Genomic DNA, 22,083 nt, shown 5'->3' on the forward strand with positions numbered 1-22,083 from the left:
TCCGAGGAGGTCGGTGCATTAATTTGCTGTGGCGCGTTGGAACCATCGATCGATGAGTCGAGCGTCTGGATGAAGAACTCGTTGTCAAAGGTGAAGACGTTGTGATCCAGAATGAAGCAGATGAGTTGCAGAATTGCGTCTGGAGATTGGCAGATGTCGGTGTTGAGTACTGAGGCTGTTGCAGCAATACCGTCGTCATGGGGGATGCTGGTGCAGAGTGTTGAGATGTCCATTGTAACGCGCGACAACGCAGAATCGCCGAGCAGAAATTTATAGCCAAGTTCCGCACACATGAGTATGGCCTCAACTGGGACCTTGGATTCATGTTGCATTACATTCATCCCCCACCATCTGGCCTAGCCTTGCGAAATCCTACCAACTGTCAGTTTCATCTTCTTCCAGTTTCACCTACCTCGCTATTTTTTACCCAACTCCAAAGTGCTCTCGTCCAGTCAAGTAGTACTCAGAGTGCAGACAAGCAGCACTGTGTGGCTTCCCTGTTGATAGGCCTCAAATTCCAATGCTCTAGAAACTGGATTAAACCAGTTGCACAATTTACTGGCTACAGTTGAGTGTAACTCAGCTGACCCCCTGTTTCAGGAATGCAACTACCCAAAGGAGCAGCTTTTGATTACTTGATATAAGAACTGAAGATAGGTTTAATTACTACTTAACCACTTATAAAATAAAAAAGAGTGGCTAAGGTAAATATTGGTCATTTAGAGGATGAGGAGGGAGATTTAATAATGGGAGCTGAGGAAATGGCTGAGGAACTGAACAGGTTTTTTGGGTCGGTCTTCACAGTGGAAGACACAAATAACATGCCAGTGACTGAGGGAAATGAGGCTATGACAGGTGAGGACCTTGAGATGATTGTTATCACTAAGGAGGTAGTGATGGGCAAGCTAATGGGGCTAAAGGTAGACAAGTCTCCTGGCCCTGATGGAATACATCCCAGAGTGCTAAAAGAGATGGCTAGGGAAATTGCAGATGCACTCACGATAATTTACCAAAATTCACTGAACTCAGGAGTGGTCCTGCGGATTGGAAATTGGCAAATGTGACACCACTGTTTAAAAAAGGAGGTAGGCAGAAAGCGGGTAATTATAGGCCAGTGAGCTTAATTCCGGTAGTAGGGAAGATGCTGGAATCTATCATCAAGGAAAAAATAGCGAGGCATCCGGATGGAAATTGTCCCATTGGGCAGACGCAGCATGGATTCATAAAGGGCAGGTCGTGCCTAACTAATTTAGTGGAATTTTTTGAGGACATTACCAGTGCGGTAGATAACGGGGAGCCAATGGATGTGGTATATCTGGATTTCCAGAAAGCCTTTGACAAGGTACCACACAAGAGGTTGCTGCGTAAGATAAAGATGCATGGCATTAAGGATAAAGTAGTAGCATGGATAGAGGATTGGTTAATTAATAGAAAGCAAAGAGTGGGACTTAATGGGTGTTTCTCTGGTTGGCAATCAGTAGCTAGTGGTGTCCCTCAGGGATCAGTGTTGGGCCGACAATTGTTCACAATTTATATGGATGATTTGGAGTTAGGGACCAAGGGCAATGTGTCCAAGTTTGCAGACGACACTGAGATGAGTGGTAAAGCAAAAAATGCAGAGGATACCGGAAGTCTGCAGAGGGATTTGGACAGGTTAAGTGAATGGACTAAGGTCTGGCAGATGGAATACAATGTTGACAAATGTGAGGTTATCCATTTTGTTTGGAATAGCAACAAAAGGGATTATTATCTAAATGGTAAAATATTAAAACATGCTGCTGTGCAGAGAGACCTCGGTGTGCTAGTGCATGAGTCGCAAAAAGTTGGTTTACAAGTGCAACAGGTGATTAAGAAGGCAAATGGAATTTTGTCCTTCATTGCTAGAGGGATGGAGTTTAAGACTAGGGAGGTTATGTTGCAATTGTATACGGTGTTAGTGAGGCCACACCTGGAGTATTGTGTTCAGTTTTTGTCTCCTTACTTGAGAAAGGACGTACTGGCACTGGAGGGTGTGCAGAGGAGATTCACAAGGTTAATCCCAGAATTAAGGGGGTTGGATTACAAGGAGAGGTTGAGTATACTGGGACTGTACTCATTGGAATTTAGAAGGATGAGGGAGGGTCATATAGAAGCATATAAAATTATGAAGGGAATAGATAGGAGATGCGGGGAGATTGTTTCCACTGTTGGGTGAAAGCAGAACTAGGCAGCATAGCCTCAAAATAAGGGGAAGTAGATTTAGAACTGAGCTCAGGAGGAACTTCTTCATCCAAAGGGTTGTGAATCTATGGAATTCCCTTCCCAGTGAAGCAGTTGAGGTTCCTTCATTGAATGTCTTCAAGATAAAGATAAATCGTTTTTTGAAGAATAAAGGAACAAAGGGTTATGGTGTTCGGGCCGGAAAGTGGAGCTGAGTCCACAAAAGATCAGCCATGATCTCATTGAATGACGGAGCAGGCTCGAGGGGCCAGATGGGCTACTCCTGCTCCTAGGTCTTATGTTCTTAGAACTCACCACTTGAACTCTCTGTTTGTCACCCAACTCCAAAGCATTCTTGTCCAGCCAAGTAGCACTCACAGTGCAGACAAGTCGCACTCACAGTGCAGACAAGCAGCACTGAGTGGCTCCTCCCATCCTATAAAAGAGCATCCACATCCCTCACCACAGTCTTAAACAATAGGGTAGGTAAATTACAGGGCACAGGTTTACCATAAAACTGATTCGAAAACCCTGACTGTCCTACTGCGGTTTGCTCAGCAAGCTGCTCCTCTTGTGGTCGAATAGCACACCAACACTCTGGTGTAGCATTCCGTCCTTACCAGCTGGGCATTAGTTGTCGCCTGGACAGAGAGCGGGTTCTGCCTCTGGTACTCAATCCTCGGTGCCCTTCACGAGACTCTCATGGCAAACGCTGCCCAGCGAAGTGGTGTCCCGGGAACTGTACCTAAGCATTGCTACGAGTCTTGCAAGAGAAATTTAAGGGTGGAACCATTTTCCCACATCAAGAATCTTGCCTCTTGTGTATCTTATTTATTCCAAACTCATAAAATAAAAACCTGATTCCAAACTGCTCCATTATGCAGTTCTGATTCTAACTGAGCTATAAATATTGAAAATGCTGGAAATATATCATGGGTCGGTCAGCATCCGAAAGGAAAAAAAATCCTCCACAAAATAGATGGTCTCACGTGAAATGCTCACATGCTTTTGTCTTTCAGACCTGCTGCTTCCTGCCCATATCTTCTGCTTTTATTGCAGATCCACAGCCTTCGCCATTTTTCATTTGCGTTGGTCACTCATGGCTTACCCCCACTCTGATTTTTCTTTTCTCTCTCTCTCTCTCTCACTCTTTCTTTCTCTCTCTCTCTTTGGGGAGAAATCAACGTAAGAACATAAGAAATGAGAGCAGGAGTGGGCCATTCGGCCCTTTGAGACTGCTACGCCATTCATTACTCGCATGACTGATCTTCTACCCGAATTCACTTTCCCAACCTAACCACAACATCCCTTTTTTCCCCTTTGATGTTGAAAAGTCTACTGAATACACTCAAAGACTGAGCACCCACAGCCCTCTAGGTAGAGAATTCCAATCAAAGAGTCACGATCGTTTGGGTGAAGAACTTATTTTTCATCTCGGTTGGGGTAAATGTTATTCTGAAGAGTGTGACCGATGAGATTGTCGACCATTCTTCTAAAATGTTGGGAATCCAGGGCAGGTCTACTTCACAACTCAAAGAACAAATTCACTCATTGTAGCTATCAGTCCAGTAACCTCCATTTCTCCCGCCCCTCTACAGAAAATATAAACTTCCTCAGGTAAGGGAACTGTAAAGAGTGCTGCACATCTGGTCTCACCAAGGTTCTATATAATTGCATTAAAACTCCTTTCCTGTTTCACCGCAGTCTCTTTGTAATAAAAGGTAGCATACAATGAGCTTTCTAATTCCCTACGTGCAGTGGGTGTAGTGCAATTGTAAAGGGATTCTTTTATAACAAGCATTTATAATCTTGCAAAGGAAATACCCTCTCTTCGCAGTCAGAGACTTTTTCCCCGGGTAGAACAAACCATTACAAGGGAACATAAATTTAAGGTGAATGGTGGAAGATATAGGGGGGGATGTCAGAGGTAGGCTCTTTACCCAGAGAGTAGTGGGGGCATGGAATGCACTGCCTCTGGAAGTAGTTGAGTCGGAAACATTAGGGACCTTCAAGCGGCTATTGGATAGGTACATGGATTATGGTAGAATGACGGGGTGTAGATTCATTTGTTCTTAATCTAGGACAAAAGTTCGGCACAACATCGTGGGCCGAAGGGCCTGTTCTGTGCTGTATTTTCTATGTTCTATGTTATCTTGCTTCATGTAACATACCAGAGGCTAATTCGATCTCCAGATGTTGGTAAGCTTTAACTAACATTACAGTGGCAAGATTATGGGAGCACTAAAATGTGCATGTCTTGTTACTTAAACAGTCAAATAGTTTACTGACGTCTCACAGTGATTATAACTTCAGCGGTACCCAGTACATCTCGACAGTTTTCACATTACCTCGAAATTCCTCATCCGTCAGGCGTTTCTTTTGACTCAATAGGAAGACAAGCAGGCCATCCAGTCCAGCAACAGAGCCTTGCGACACAATGTCAAACAGAAGCGTCCTGTTAAAGACCTTCAGAACAGGCGGTGGTTCAGGTGCAGGGGCCTTTACTTTTGGGCTGTTTTTACTGGAGGAGAAGAAGAAGAAGAACATGAGGCAGAGATTTAGAGGGAGAAAAAGGTTACACAACTGAAATGTGTTTTGGGTCACCAGTTCAAAGTGCACCATACCCTTAAAGGAAACTTAGTCAAAATTAATTGAATAGGATTGTTAGCTGAAAGATCTCTGAACATTCATCTGCTCCTCCAGAACATCTGGTTACCTCCCACAGTCCAACGATGTGCAGGTTAGATGGATTGGCCACGCTAAATTGTCCGTTAGTGTCCATAAAGGTTATGAAAAAAATGAAAAATGAAAAAATGAAAAATCGCTTATTGTCACGAGTAGACTTCAATGAAGTTACTGTGAAAAGCCCCTAGTCGCCACATTCCGGCGCCTGTTCGGGGAGGCTGTTACGGGAATCGAACCGTGCTGCTGGCCTGCTTGCTCTGCTTTCAAAGCCAGCGATTTAGCCCAGTGTGCTAAACAGCCCCAATTCAGGTGGGGTTACGGCGATGGGGTGGGGGTATGGGCTTAAGTTTAAGTACGCTGCTCTTTCCACGGGCCGGTGCAGACTCGATGGGGCGAATGGCCTCCTTCTGTATTGTAGGGATTTTATGGTTCTATACTTGTGATGACTTTATTTTGTTGAGGAGGCAAGAGCTCATCGAGGTGAGGAATTTTTAGTTTGCAGATATACTCTCAGCTCAAGTTGAAGGCAGGATAAATCTCTATTGTGCCTCGTTAGCCAGCTTTGATGCCATCCTGAGAATCCACTTCAAGTAACCATTTCTGCTGCCTTGCGCCAAACCTGCTTCTTCTTTTTCTGAATAAGACTGTCAGTAAAAATCATAAAGTCTTTATGGCACAGAAGCCAATCAATCTATCGAGTCCGCTTCGTACAGCAATCCAATCGATTCCATGGGCTGGTTTAGCACAGGGCTAAAGAGCTGGCTTTTAAAGCAGACCAAGGCAGGCCAACAGCACGGTTCAATTCCCGTACAAGCCTCCCCGAACAGGCACTGGAATATGGCGACTAGGAGCTTTTCACAGTAACTTCATTTGAAGCCTACTTGTGACAATAAGTGATTTTCATTCAATGATTACCGTCCGGTGGCCCTGACGTCTGTCGTAATGAAGTGCTTCGAGAGGTTGGTCATGAAGCGCATCACCTCCATACTCCCAGCACGCCTTGATCCACTGCAATTTGCATACCGCCGCGATTGGTCCACTGCAGACGCCATTCCCTGGCCCGACACTCATCCCTAGAGCATCTCGACAACAAGGACTCCTACATCAGACTCCTATTTATTGATTACAGCTCCGCCTTCAATATCTTAATCCCAGCCAAGCTCGTAGCAAAGCTCCAAAACCTAGGACTTGGCTCCCCACTCTGCAACTGGATCCTCGACTTTCTGATCCACAGACCACAATCAGTAAGAATGAACAACACCTCCTCCACAATAGTCCTCAATACCTGGGCCCCGCAAGGCTGCGTACTTAGCCCCCTACTCTACTCCTTGTACACTCACGACTGCGTGGCAAAATTTGGTTCCAACTCCATCTACAAGTTTGCTAACAATACGACCATAGTGGGCCGGATCTCGAATAACGAGGAGTCAGAATACAGGAGGGAGATAGAGAACCTAGTGGAGTGGTGCAGCGACAACAATCTATCCCTCAATGCCAGCAAAACTGAAGAGCTGGTCCTTGACTTCAGGAAGCAAAGTACTGTACACACCCCGTCAGCATCAACGGGGCCGAGGTGGAGATGGTTAGCAGCTTCAAATTCCTAGGGGTACACATCCCCAAAAATCTGTCCTGGTCCACCCACATCAACACTACCACCAAGAAAGCACAACAGCACCTATACTTCCTCAGGAAACTAAGGAAATTCGGAATGTCCACATTAACTCTTACCAACTTTTAGAGGTGCGCCATAGAAAGCATCCTATCGGGCTGCATCACAGCCTGGTATGGCAACTGCTCTGCCCAGGATCGCAAGGAACTTCAGAGAGTCGTGAACACCGCCCAGTCCATCACACGAACCTGCCTCCCATCCATGGACTCCATCTACACCTCCCGCTGCCTGGGGAAAGCGGGCAGCATAATCAAAGGCCCCTCCCACCCGGCTTACTCACTCTTCCAACTTCTTACATCGGACAGGAGATCCAAAAGTCTGAGAACACGCACAAACAGACTCAAAAACAGCTTCTTCCCCACTGTTACCAGACTCCTAAACGACCCTCTTATGGACTGACCTCATTAACACTACAGCCCTGTATGCTTCATCCGATGCCGGTGTTTATGTAGTTACATTGTGTACCTTGTGTTGCCCTATTATGGATTTTCTTTTATTTCCTGTTCTTTTCATGTACATAATGATCTGTTGAGCTGCTTGCAGAAAAATACTTTTCACTGTACCTCGATGTACGTGACAATAAGCAAAATCCAATCCTTCGCTCCATCCATGTAACTCTGCAAGTTTATTTCCCTCAAGTTTATTTCCCTCTTTTTGAAATGATTGATCATCTCTGCTTCCAATACAAGCAGAGAATTCCAGCTCGGCCATTGCCACTATTAATTGGTACCAAATTTGTCACTTGTTTGGGTTATACTTTCAAGCCTCAAGGGTTGAAATTATTTATCATGGCAGATCCCAGTAATGGCTAATTAACGGAACTAATTATACTGGCTGAGAAATATGTATATAAAATGAAAAATGAATTAAATGAAAATCGCTTATTGTCACGAGTAGGCTTCAATGAAGTTACTGTGAAAAGCCCCTAGTCGCCACATTCCGGCGCCTGTCCGGGGAGGCTGGTATATGCTTCATTTCCACAATTTTCTTTCCTTTTTTTGCCCTCTCCTCTCTTTTCAGTGTTGAACCACAATTCAACACTGAGCAACAGTCCTCCAACTACCTCTCACTCCTCCCAAGTAGCCATTCTTTAAGCAACCCGTTCACGTCTTCACCTGATCATATACAGAAGGGGAAGTGTATCTCACTTGAGGAAGTCATCAGCTACGAATCGGGAACACTGCTGTCAGCCCCCTGTACATATTACACATCCCTTTCCTCAGAGGTGCTTTGGGAGTTCAATGAATTTATAATACTCCGTACTAACTAATATGTTGCAGAAACAGCTCCAACTCAGGAACTCTTACTATCTGCTATTGTTTATTAACTTATTTAATAGGGTCTTTGTCATTTAGTTTTAATTCAGGTAAGTGAAGATCCAGCCAGGGTTGGAGGCAGATATTGTAGCCTTCGCCTCATTGATCGCCCGAAGGCGGATCCTGTTGGGATGGAGAGCAGCCTCTCCACCCTGTGCCCTGGCGTGGCGGGGGGGGGGAACTGTTGGAATTCTTAACTCTTGAGAAGATTAAGTTTGAACTGAGGGGAAGGGTGGAGGGGTTCTACAACTCATGGGCGTGATTCAATAGTGGAGGGGAGGGGTGTTGGGAGGGTTGGGGGAGGGGGACTGTGTGTGTTAATGGTGACTATGAGTGATTCCTGATTCCTTTTTGTTATTTGTTTATGTTAACATGCGGGTTGCTGCTTGGGGGTTTGGTGGGAGGATGGGATTGTTGTTGTTGATATGAGGATTAACATTGTATTCATTACTGCTTATTGTTTGTTGTTAGTGGGTATAAATTTGGGAGAAAATGTGAAAAAGGAGGAGAATAAAAATATTTTTCAAAAAAGGTAAGTGAAGGTACAGAGGCCTTGTGGTGCAGGGGCAATGTCGCTGCCTCTAGCCCAGAAGCTCTGGACTTAAGTCCCACTTCGGGACTTGATGGCTACAGAGAGAGAGCCAAGCAGGCTGACTATCAACCTGCAAATCTTTCCAATGTGCCTGATGGTAGATTGTAAGAGTGGGAGAGTTTCCTGGTCAGTCATACTGCAGAAGGCAACAGCAAACCACAGCTGTGGTTTGCCAAGCATAATAGTGGACCAGCTCAATATTCGCCAAAGCCTTCTTAGGTCATGGTACCTGGAGGTGAAGGAATTCCAGAGACAGAGTACAGCCTGCCTATTTAAAAGCTAGAAGAAGAGTATTGAAAAATGCAGTGGAGACGCTTGTTTCATAGCTATGGCCAGAATTTTCGAGAGTCCCCCCATCCCACGAACGTCAGAGGCAGATCTCCTGGTCTGCTGAAGTTAATGGTTATTTGCCTGGCTCGCCCCGTCCTGTCATCCAAGAACCCATGGCAGGAGTCGACTTCAACGGGACCGAAAGACTCCACCTGCGGAAAGGGCAGAAAACATGCCCTATGTTGGACCGTCACTGGTGTTAAGGAACACAAGGCTCCCCTCATTCCTCAGTAATGGAGACTGCGCAGGTCTCAGGTTCAATCCTTGTTGATCTGAGTTGAGCTGATAATGGGGATTATTACCTCATTGGATGAATTCAAGGGGAAGCAGGATAAGGACCTGAGGGAGAAGTGAATTGAAGGATATGTTGATGGGATTAGATGAAGAAGAACAAGAGGAGGTGTGCAGCACGCCCACGTGGACATGTTGGTTCCAGTGATCTGCTTCTGGAGATATTTTGTAATGCTACCCAATTGATTTTGCTGAAATATTGCTCAAAAACAGGATTATGTTTGACAACAGTCAAGCAGCCAGCTGAGATATTCACCCGTGTGTGACTAATGGACACATGGGTGAAAGTTCAGAGGGCAAAAGCCACCAATGGAACCTTATTTCAACACGGCTCAGTATTTTCAGCAGGCGAGGGAAGAAGCACCTCAAGATACGCTGAACAAGGGCAGCATGTGGCGCAGTGGTTGGCATTACAAAATTTGACACTATCCACACTCCCCTCATTCTGGCTTCTCCCATCTTTGATTTTCATCACTCCATTGATGGACATGCCTTCAGCTGTCCAACCCCTGGAATCAAGCATCTTGTGAGCTTCCTAAAACCTCCTCCTGCAGCTTGGTGTCAAATTCTGTTTAATAATCGCTCCTGTGACATGTCTTGAAAACATGTTGCTTTGCTTTCATCTATTGTCTTTCAACCTTTTTACCCTGGGACCCACTTTTACCAGCTGCCCAACATTTGGGATCCACACGGGTCGACTTTCATGGCCCTCGCCGGCTGACCTTTGCGACCCACGCCGGCCGATCTCGCAACCCACCCATGGCCAACCTCCGCGACACACCATTTTCACTTACCTTTAATGCGACAGGTGAGCCTGCTTGGTCCTCAGGACCTCATTTGCTTTGTCATTAAATGTTACATTTCTGCTAAGGACTTCAGCTGATCATTTAAGTTCTCACTGCATCCTTTGAAAAAAATCAAAAGGTTTGTCCACAAACTCGCCAATGCTTAGTCTTCAAATGCCTTTGACCTTTTGAGGGTTTTAAACTCTCCTTTGCCAGTACTTCCCTGTATATAACACACATTGGTCTTTGCATCCTGATTTGCGTTGGCACAATTAACAAAGCCATACCTCAAGAGGTGGTCTTTGTACTGCTGCATATCCAATTTCAGTTTTTTCTTTGTTGGCTGTTCACCAGAGGTGCTGGAGCTCTATCTGGAGGTAACACCAGCACTGCTTTGTCCTGCCGTAGATTCTGCGGAACAGCTCTCTCCAGCAGATTCAGTTGTGAGTTTCAGGCCATCGGGTACACCGCCTCTTTGTGTCCCTAGCCAATCTCTTCCTTATAACAAAATGATCCATCTTCAGTTCTTCACAATTCTTTGCCTTGCTAACTCACAGCTGGAAAATGGATGGAATCTCTCCTCTGTGAATTCACAGAAAAAGCGTACGACATCAGTGTACGTTCCGGATGCGTAATCTGCTCTCTGCCACTGGGTCTGGCTGGAAGATTGCATCATTCCATTTAAAAGCTGGTCACAGCCGGCATTCTCACGGTAGCACGGTGGTTAGCACAATTGCTTCACAGCTCCAGGGTCCCAGGTTCGATTCCGGCTTGGGTCGCTGTCTGTGTGGAGTCTGCAAGTTCTCCCCGTGTCTGCGTGGGTTTCCTCCGGGTGCTCCGGTTTCCTCCCACAGTCCAAAGATGTGCAGGTTAAGTGGATTGGCCGTGCTAAATTGCCCTTAGTGTCCAAAATTGCCCTTAGCGTTGGGTGGGGTTGCTGTGTTATGGGGTTAGGGTGGAGGTGTGGGCTTGGGTAGGGTACTCTTCAAAGAGCCGGTGCAGACTCGATGGGCAGAATGGCCTCCTTCTGCACTGTAAATTCTATGAAATCTATGAAAAGCCGACCATGGTCGTTGGGCTCTTCTCCCGCAATTGGGAACACCGCCAGGAACACTGCGTCTGATCGCTCGGTGACCCTCCTGAAACCTGCCCACCCGCGGGTCGCGACCCACATTTTGAATAACACTGCTTTGAGCAGTATATGAATGCGAGTCATTGTTGAAAGGCTCAACATAGAGGCACTCTATCCACTTTTAAAGAGTGTCATGCCCAGCGGAAATACCTGGGAGGCCATTTTCTTTAATTATTTCCAAACTTACAACTTTAATGAGATCAATTGGGTTAATAATTGAGGTTCAACTCAAACTGTGGAATTTTAGTAATGAGCGTTTTAAAGTAGATGGTTTTAATGATTTTATTATTATAGTGGATACATAACTCCCCCCTCGCAGCATTTAACATGTTCATTACGAACCACACACAGTCCAATTTCAACGCTGTTGTCGAAAACTTTCATGAAGACAGCGTCCCTTTAAGTGTTGTCCGAAAGAATGTGAAGGTTATATTCAAGAGAAATTTCTGCAGATTTAAAAAATAACTCAAACACGGTGGGGAATATTCAGAACTTTTAAAGAGGTTACTTTTTGTTTGGAATGAGATCATCCAGGGCTTCCTCATAAACTCGAATGATTACGCCCTGTTCTGGTAAAAGCAACAGATGTAACAGAACCCCATTCACCATTCAAAGTACTCAGGCTTAAAGCACAAAGAGTCTGAAGAATCACTGTTCAGGTGCATAGACTGCGACTTTGTAACCACAGGTTGAAGAAAAAAGTCCCGCCCCACAGTACAGCAAGAAAATGCCTTGCTCTGTTGGAACTGAGGAAGGAAAAATATTCATTCCCAAACCACATGTATGTGTGAGCAACATAATCAAACATCACCTCACATAGGTCGCATTCATCTGCAAGACAACAATTTTGTTTCTCTATTTTTAAAGTCTTAACATGATATTCAGAAAAAAAACCCAAATGACATTTAGTGGGTTTTCGTGACCAGCGCCAGTCACAGAACTGAATTCCTCTAATTAACTCCCTGCTTATTTCCGTAGCAAAGACATCATTCCTGTGTAATCAGTAAGGAAGAAATATAAAGCTCTCAGATTGTTCAATCCTTTTCCTGGAAAGCACTGTCTGTCTCTCACAGACACACTTACATGTACACAAAGGAAATACAACTCGCATTTATATCGCTCCTTTGATGTTAAGGAAAAAAAACCCAAATAAAAATAGTTAGTGAGCAGGGTCAGCGAGCGAGAAATTAGAAGGCTGACTGATGATTTGATTTCAAAGATGTCTTTTAAGAAAAAGGGGGAGAGGGTCTTGCTGATGCACTATCAATTACCACAAAGACGAGAGTAGTGGAATAATCGAGGCTTTATTGAGCAAAGATGTGGTGCCTCTTGGAGCTGGAACTAGAATGGCTGCAGCATGGCGAGCACACACATTTATACGCCGCCTACTGGGCGGAGCCAGCAGGCAGGGATTTACCCATGTACCTCTACTAGACGGGCAGTGCCGTAATACATGTAATATATTACTAGTGGTGACTACCACACATGCACAGACACAATGGGTGGTGTCTTCCGGTCCCGCCGATGTTTATGGAATTTTGCGTGGCTTGTCCATCCTGCTGCTAAGGAACCCGCTGTGGGGGGGGGGGGGGGGGGGGGGGGGGGGGGGGGGGGGGGGGGGGGGGTCACCTTCAGCAGGACCTGAAGATCCTTCTGGCAGCAAGGAAGGATAAATCCCACCCGATGGGTTTAAGAAGGGTGTTCCAGCGCATTGGGCTGATGCTTTCTGCCAGGAATGATGGGGCAAAGAGAGAGGACAAGCACAATAGGCCCAAGTCAAAGAACAGAGGGTTACGGAGAGGATGCGAGAGCAAAGGGGATTTCAGAGGGAGAATAGAACGGCGCTGCACAGGAAATTAGATGGCAAGGACAATATTTGATTGCCTTTAGAAAAGAATCTGGTAGAATGTGGGCCAGAATTTTATGTCAAACTATCAGCAAGACGAATGGCTTTCACCATTATTCATGAGTAAATGGTACAGCAGCTTCAAGCGAGGAGCAGACGCAGAGATTTGTGAATACCCAAAAATTGCTGGCAGGTCTCACTGCATCTTATCCTTAACCTCCCCTTTTTGCAAGAAGTTTGTTTATTTGCCCTTTATGCTTATTGCAGAAAGTTAATTCTTATCATTTTATGCACAAGAAACATCTTAATGACTGGATAAGTGTTAATGACTACCAAACAACGTCTTTAACAATGAAAATGAACTATTACAAAAGTGGGATCTCATTCCGTCAGGTGTTGAACCTTTCAGGGAGTTTGTAAATTTCAGATTTTTAATTTAAAAAGTTGATTTCTTTTACTTTGTCTCACTTCATCTCTTTATCTCACTTCATCCAAACTTACTTTCCCTCTCCCTACTTCTCTCAAACTTGATTTGACGTTGAATTCATCCCTCTAATTCACCCTCCTTCTCAATTCTTCCCATGTTGAATGTTGAATTCAGAATGTCCAATTCACCTAACAAGCATGTCTTTCGGGTCTTGTGAGGGGAAACCAGAGCACCCGGAGGAAACCCACGCAGACATGGGGAGAACGTGCAGACTCCGCGCAGAGAGTGACCCAAGCCAGGAATCGAACCCGGGTCCCTGGAACTGTGAAGCAGCAGTGCTAACCACTCTGCCACCGTGCCGCTCCAATAATATTGTATATTATAATAATATCAGCAGCAGTTGGCTGGTTTATACTGACAGCAACATCATGCCATGTGATACACAATGGACCGGATACTCTGTTGGTCGACGCCAAAATCGGGAAATGCGATTTGGTGGAGAATAGCTTCCAACGCCAAAAGCATGGGAGGCGCCGATTTGATGTCAAATCGCGATTCTCCGTCACCTTGAAAACGGCGTCAATGGGACAAGTCGGGCGTGATGAGGACATTAAATCACGGCATTTACATTTAATTCTTTGTATTTAGTGAGTCTGGATTATGTGATGGATAAATGTTAGCCAGCACTATAGGGGAACTCATACATTACAACAATGACTACACTTTAATAGTACCTCATTGGCTGGAAACTCTGTGGATGACCTGAGGTCATGAAAGGTGCTATATAAATGCAAGTTTATTTTAGTCAAGAATGTCAGGAAAATACTTATTAGATAATCATTTCCTATTAAGATTCTGAACAAACAACTATCAATTAATTTGTTCTGGTGCTTACAAGATGGGTAAATGCTCGGATACTGAGGGAAGTCTTTGCCTCTTTGAGTTGTACGGTGGGAACATTTACATCCATTTGAACAAGCAGACTGCGTCATGCTTTTACATCTCATTCAAATTACAGCAACACTGGCAAAGCAGGACCACCCTCTACCTCTTGGACACTCTGTCTGGGTTATGCCTTTCATGGGGTGGCATTTTCTGGTCATATTCACAGTGGTGGGACCTATCATCCTGTTGAAGCTGCACCCCTGCCGCAGCTTTCACACTGTGAAGGGGTGCATTCAACAGGAAACCTGCTGACAACAGGCAGACCAGAGGGTCCCACCGTTGTCCACTGGCGAGCCGCTCTTCGCCGCTACGGAACACGCCACAGAGGGAGAGGAAAATCCTGCCCATGGGATTAAACACATTGCCTGATTCACTGTGTCAGACAGTGGGCTCAAGCTCCGTAAACACATAATGACTCAGAGCAGAGACTGTTTTCACTGAGTCAAACTAAATATCCCCCCCCCCCGGTTACTCACTCAGACTAATCCCAACAGTGTTCTATTCAACCCTGTCGCCCTCCCCATAACTCTTTGCTCCCTTGTCAATCAAAAGTGTATCTGACTCAATCTGGAATTAATTCCAATGATCCAGATTCCCGTGTCTCTGGGGAAGAGAATTCCATGGACTATCGACCTTCTGAGAGAGAAATATTCCACGCGGCCGCGATTCAGCGGCCTCCTCGCTCCTGACTTGGTGTCAGGGTGAGGCTTTGAACCTCGTTCGATGTCGCAATCTGGATCTCACCCTACTGAGCATGATACAGGCAATAAAATAAGCATTTTGATCTTTTTGGATAGTCGCAAATTTCCCAAAGAACCTAATAGAAAAAATTTATATGTGTCGGAAATATTTTCAATGCCTCCATCTATGTCTTATACTCCCGCAGATATACATATAGATCACTCTGCACTTACTGCAGAGCCCCATACCCTATTTGAACAGTATTCATCATCCCCCACCTCCAGCAAATTCCCTTCCCTCAAATCAAGGGGCGGGATTCTCCAATAATGGGGCTATGTCCCACACCCGCGAGAAAACGTGCACGAATCACTCCGGACTTTTTTCTGGAAAGTTGAGGATGATTCTCCGTTTTTAAGGGGGCTTTCAGGGCCCCGGAGTGCTCCACGCAGCTACGGCTGCCGATACGGGGCCCTGCACTTCCGGCCGTGGGTCTGTGCATGCGGCAGCCCTGCACAACAAGGCGGACCCACACAGCGAGCCGGCGCCGAAGAAGTAGACCCCCCCCACCCCCATATCGCGGGCACACGTCGATCGGTGGCCCTCAATCGCGGGCCTGGCCATTGTGTAGCCCCCCCCCCCCGGTAACGGATCCCCCCCACCAGGATGGCCACCGCAGCCGCGACTCTGAGCTCCCACCGGGTGGAACCATACGTGAACCACTCCGGCGGTAACTCGGCTGGTCGTCCGCGGAGAATCAACGGCCTCCGACCTGTCGCCAGAGAATGGCGGGAAGGTGTCGCGGGTCCAACGCCCCATTCTCCGCCACCCCACCGGGCGCAATGGCGACCCGGAGAATCCCGGCCACGGTTTCTCCTTTCATACCACACTACAAACTATCTCTCCAGCTCTTCTTGGCCTCCTAGCAGGGTTTTCTTTCTTATCCCTTATCGCCTCACTGCTCCCTCCCTCTCATCACCTTCAGTTCTTTTCAAATCTATTTTAAAGAGCAGCATGTTCAGCCCGATCATCCTATGATGTGACACACCTCAAAATGGAACGATAAGTTAGAATATTTCACAATCAGAATTATTTATTTTCTTTCTCTCCTTTCTTTGTAGGTGCCCAGCAGTGTACATCCTGGGGGTTACCATTGACCAGAAACTGAACTGGACTTGCCATATAAATACTGTGGCTACAAGAGCAGGTCAGAGGCTAAGAATCCTGTGTTGAGTAACTCGCCTCCTGACTCCCCAAAGTCTATCCACAAGTCACAAGTCAGGGGCGGGATTCTCCCCTACCCGGCGGGGTGGGGGGTCTCAGCGTAGCGGAGTGGCGCCAACCACTCCTGCGTCGGAATTCTCCGCACCTTTAGGGGCCAAGCCCTCACATTGAGGGGCTAGGCCCGCGCCGGAGTGGCTCCCGCTCCGCCGACTGACGCCAAAACCGGCACCATTGGCCTTTGACGGCCGCTGGCCGGCATTGGGGCTGGCCGAAAGGCCTTCGCCGGTTCGCGCATGCGCCGGTGCGTCAGCTGCCGCTGACGTCACCACCGGCGCATGCGCGGTAGAGGGGTACTCTTACGCCTCCGCCATGGTGGAGGCCGTGGCAGCGGCGGAAGAAAAAGAGTGCCCCCACGGCACTGGACCGCCCGCCGATCGGTGGGCCCCGATCATGGGCCTGGCCACCGTGGCGGCACCCTCCGGGGTCCGATCGCTCCGCGCCCCCCCCAGGACCCCCGGTGCCCGCTCGCGCCGCAAATCCTGCCGCCACCAGAGGTGGTTGAACCACGGCGCGGGAGAGGCCTCTCAGCGGTGGGACTTCGGCCGATCGGCGGGGCGTGGTTCCCGCCCCCGCCAGTTCCCGGGTGGCGGAGAATTCCGGCCACGTCGGGGGCGGGATTTTCGCCGGTCCTGGACTATTCTCCGATCCTGCGGGGGGTCGGAGAATTTCACCCCAGGGGTGTGATGGAATACTGTTCACTTGCCTGGATGAGGGCAGCTCCAACAACACTCAAGAAGCTTCATGCCATCCAGGACAAAGCAGCCCAGCTGATTAGCAGCCCCTCCACAAACATTCACTCCCTCCACAGGGGCAGCCATGTGTACCATCTATTTTTTTAAAAAATAATTTTTATTCAAATCTTTACATAATATCAACAACAAAAAGACAGAAATTTTTGTTTTACAAAGAACAGAAAGAACAGTCCCCCCCCCCCCCCCCCCCCCCCCCCCCCGCACATACACAGCAGAAGAGATAAACTAACACACATCATTCCCCCAAAACATCTGCCCGTCCCTTCAATAGACAGGACAGAACCCCCCCCCCCACCGCGCATACACAGAAGAGGAAATAAATTAATGCCCGACATTGGCACAGAACAACTATGCCCGTCCCTTTAGTACAAAACAACAAAACACCCCCCCCACCTCCCTCCCTCCCTCCCCCCCTCCCTCCCTCCCTCCCTCTCCCTACCCCCCCCACCCCCCCCTCCCCCCCCCCACCCCCCCCCCCCTCCCCCCCCCCCCCCCCCCCCCCCCCCGGGTTGCTGCTGCTGCTGGCCTGTTTCTATCGTTCTGCCAGGAAGTTCAGGAATGGCTGCCACCTCCTGAAAAACCCCTGCACTGATCCCCTTAGGGCAAATTTCACCTTCTCTAGGTTGAGAAACCCTGCCATGTCGTTGACCCAGACCTCCACGCTTGGGGGCCTCGCGTCCTTCCACTGAAGAAGAATCCTCCGCTGGGCTACCAGGGACGCAAAGGCCAGGACACCGGCCCCTTTCGCCTCCTGCACTCCCGGCTCCTCCGCAACCCCAAATATTGCGAGCCCCCAGCCCGGTTTGACCCTGGATCCTACCACCCTCGACACCGTCCTTGCTTCGCCCTTCCAAAATACCCCCAATGCTGGACATGCCCAGAACATATGGGCATGATTTGCTGGGCTCCCAGACACCTAATACACCTGTCCTCACTCCCAAAGAACCGGCTCATCCTTGTGTACCATCTATAAGATGCTCTGCAGGAATTCACCAAGGTACAGAGATACATGGAAGATAAGAGCAGGAGGAGGCCTTTTGGCCCTTCGAGCCTGCTCCGCCATTCATCACCATCATGGCTGATCAACCAACTCAATAGCCTAATCCTGCTTTCTTCCCATAGCTTCTGATCCCATTCTCCCCAAGTGCTATATATCCATTGAATATATTCAATGATAAAGGGGGTGGTGTATGAATATGGGGGAAAAGCCAGCAGGATGTTGGTGCATCAGCTGAGGAAACAGGAGGTGGCGAGAGAGATAGGGAAAGTAAAAGATACAGGAGGGAAGGTGGTTGTGGACCCGGAGGGGGTGAATGATGTGTTTCGTAAATTTTATAGCCGACTTTATAAATCGGAACACCCAGCTGGGGAGGAGAATATGAAGTGGTTCTTGAGGGGCTGGAGTACCCAAATTAGGGTTAGGGTTAGGGTCAGACGAGGAACTGGTAGAAGGCTTGGGAGGCCCAATTGGGCTTGGGGAGGTGATAGTTGGACTGGGGGCGATGCAATCGGGTAAGGCTACAGGTCCTGACAGATACCCGGTCGAGTTTTACAAAACGTTTTCCGGGCTGCTGGGGCCACTCCTGATGAAGGCTTTTAATAAGTCCAACGAGCTGGGGGTACTCTCCCCAACGTTATCGCAGGCTTCAATTTCCCTTATTTTGAAGCGAGATAAGGATCCACTGAGCTGTGGATTGTATAGGCCGATCTGCCTTTGGATGTAGATGCGAAGTTGGCAAAGATCTTGGCCAAACGTATAGGGGACTGTGTCCCGGGAGTATTAGGAGAGGACCAGACGGGATTTGTGAAGGGTCGGCACTTGATGTCCAACATTAGATGGCTCCTAAATGTTATAATGATGCCTGTGCAGGGGCGCGAGGTCGAGGTGGTAGTAGCCATGGATGCAGAAAAGGCCTTTGACCGTGCGGAGTGGAAGAACTTGTGGCATATCCTCGAAAGGTTTGGGTTCTGGCAGGGGTTTGTGGATTGGGTTCGGTTGCTATACCAGGCACAGGTGGCGAATGTAAAGACCAACTAGGTCCGGTCAGAATACTTTAGTTTGTGTAGGGGGACAAGACAGGGATGTCCGCTCTCCCCACTACTGTTTTCCCTGGCCATAGAGCCCTTGGTAATGGCCCTTAGGTGATCGAATGTCTGGCGGGGGATAGTGAGAGGGGGTTGGAGCATAGGGTCTCGCTCTATGTGGACAATTTGCTCCTTTACATAGCAGACCTGTTTGGGGTGTGTGGGGGGGGGGGGGGGGGGGGGGGGGGGGGAGGGGAGATGCCTGGAATGATGGAGATATTGGAAGAATTTGGTTGGTTCTCAGGCTATATGTTAAATATGGATAAGAGTGAGGTGTTTGCGATCCCATGGGGGCAGGAGAGGAGACTGAGGGAGTTACCGTTTAAAGTGGTGGGGAAGAGTTTTAGGTACCTGGGGAACCAGGTAGCTAGGGACTGGGGTCAGCTTCATAAACTAAATTTGGGCAGGGTGATTGAGCAAATGAAAAGGAACTTCAGTAGGTGGGACACGCTACCGCTGTCATTGGCGGGGAGGGTACAGACATGTGAAGATAACAGTCCTCCCGAGATTGCTGTTTGTGTTTCAATGTCTTCCAATTTTTCTCCCGAAGGCTTTTTTCAGGAAGATGAACGCGGCGATCTCGGGTTTTGTGTGGGCTGGTAAGATCCAGAGGGTGAAGAAGGTACTTTTGGAACTCGGGTGCGGGGAAGGGGGCTTGGCCCTTCTGGATTTTATTGACTATTACTGGGCCGCCAACATATCGAAGGTTAGGAAGTGGGTAGTGGGGGAGGGGTCAGTGTGGGAGCGAGTGGAGGCTGCATCCTGCGAGGGTACGAGTTTGGAGGCTTTACTAACGGTGCCCCTGCCATTCTCGCCGGCACGGTACTCCATAAGCCCGGTGATGGTGGCAGCCCTGAGGGTGTGGGGACCATGGAGACAGTACATGGGATTGGAGGGGGAGTCAGTGTGGTCACCGATCTGTGATAATCACCGGTTTGTTTGGAGGTGGCAGCCATTCATCGACTTCTTTAAGGAAAACTGAACGTCAGCAGAAAGAGAGGGGGGAGAAAAAGAGGGGGAGGAAAAGCAGAGGCATGGCAGTGTAAAATAATAGACAGGGAATCTAATATATGGGTAGTTAGGAGCTAGGGCGGGGTGGTAGTTGGTTATGTTCTTGTAATATTGTTACGTGTGTCGGGCCGCTGGGCTGTTTAGAATGTTAATTTGTTAACTGTGAAAATTACAAATGCTTCAATAAAATGTTTTCTAAAAAAAAAGAACATATTCAATGATTTAGCATCAACTACTTCCTGTGGTAATGAATTCCACAGGCTCATCACTCTTTGGGTGAAGAAATGTCTCCTTATCTCTGTCCGAAATGGTTTACTCTGAATCCTCAGACTGTGACCCCCTACTCCTGGACACACCCACCATTGGTAACATCCTCCCTGCATCTCCCCTGTTTAGTCCCGTTAGAATTTTATAAGTCTTTTTGAGGAGGTGGAGGACAGGTGTTGGAGGTGTGGGGGAAGTCCGGTGAATCATGTACATATATTTTGGGCGTGTCCGAAGCGATTATTAATATCATTATTATTTTGGCAGGGATTCGCAGTAATCATGTCAAAGATCCTGGAAATTGACTGTCAGCAGAAGTGGGGGCGAGGGGGGAGGGGGGGGGGGGGGGGATGAGGGGGGGTAGGGGAGGCATGGGAGTGGAGAATAAGGGCAGGGAATCTAAGATATGGGTATACTAGATGGAGTTCGGGCGGGGGATGTTGGGCATGTTACTGTAGGGTTTATACTGAAGGCCCTGTATAATTGCAGCAACACATCCCGGCTTCTGTATTCGAAACCTCTCGCAATGAAGGCCAACATACCATTAGCCGCCTTTACCGCCTGCTGCACCTGCATGCTTACCTTCAGTGAATGTGCACAAGGACACCCAGGTCCCACTCCACACTCCCCTCTCCCAATTTACAACCATTCAGGTAGTAATCTGCCTTCCTGTGTTTGCTTCCAAAGTGAATAACCTCACACTTATCCAAATTATACTGCATCTACCATTGATTTACCCACTCGCCCAACCTGTCCAGATCATGCTGTAGGGTCCCTGCATCCTCGTCACAATTCACCCTCCCACCCAACTTGGTATCATCTGCAAATGTTTGAGATGTTACATTTTGTTCCCTCATCCAAATCATTAATATATATTGTGAATAGCTGGGGTCACAGCACCGATCCCAGTGGTACCCCACTGGTTACTGCCTGCCAATTTGAAAAGGACCCATTAATCTCTACTCTTTGTTTCCTCTCTGCCAACCAGTTTTCTATCCACCTCAATACATTTCCCCCAATCCCATGTGCTTTAATTTTGCACAATAATCTCTTATGCGGGACTTTGTCAAACACCTTCTGAAAGTCCAAATATACCACATTGACTGGCTCCCCCTTGTCAACTGTACTAGTTACCTCTTCAAAGAATTCCAACAAATTTGTCAAGCATGATTTTCCCTTCATAAATCCATGCTGACTCTGACTGATCCTGCCACTGCTTTCCAAATGTTCCTCTATAAAGTCCTTGATGTCAGGCTTACTGGTCTATAATTCCCTGCTTTCTCTCTCCCTCCCTTTTTGAATATTGGAGTGACATGAGCTACCCTCCAATCTGCAGGGACAGTTCCAGAGTCTATAGAATCCTGGAAGATGACCAGCAATGCATCCACTATTTCCAAAGCCACCTCCTTCAGCACTCTGGGAAGCAGATTCTTGGGCCCTGGGGATTTATCCACCTCCAATCCCATCACTTTTCCCAGCACCATTTCTCTGCTAATGTTGATCTCCCTCAGTTCTTCCCTCTCACTAAACCTTTCATTCTCCAACATTACGACAACTTTAGTAAGACTTCTTAGGCAGCACCTTCCAAACCTTCCATTCCCACAACCAATACGATATAGGTCAACGTCAGCAGACACATGGGAACACCACAACATGGACGTTCCCCTCCAAGCCACTCACCATCGTGACTTGAAAATATATTGCCGTTCCTTCACTGTCACTGGGTCAAAATCCTGTAACTCCATCCCTAACAGCACTGCGGGTGCACCTACACCACAGGGTCCACAACGAT

The 22,083-nt window shown here is 47.7% G+C and overlaps 1 protein-coding gene across 1 annotated transcript in view; it reads right to left on the reverse strand.

Annotated features, from left to right (window-relative positions):
• The window catches only part of trpv4 (transient receptor potential cation channel, subfamily V, member 4), a 137,952-nt gene that overhangs the window by 67,092 nt on the left and 48,777 nt on the right, over positions 1 to 22,083 (reverse strand). The window contains exon 3 of the mRNA XM_038816919.1: positions 4,548 to 4,720. Coding sequence (XP_038672847.1) covers positions 4,548 to 4,720 — 173 coding nt within the window. The remainder of the gene's footprint in view (positions 1 to 4,547; positions 4,721 to 22,083) is intronic.

The sequence above is a fragment of the Scyliorhinus canicula genome, chromosome 1 (assembly GCF_902713615.1).
Source record: "Scyliorhinus canicula chromosome 1, sScyCan1.1, whole genome shotgun sequence".
In the NCBI taxonomy this organism is placed as follows: Eukaryota; Metazoa; Chordata; class Chondrichthyes; order Carcharhiniformes; family Scyliorhinidae; genus Scyliorhinus; species Scyliorhinus canicula.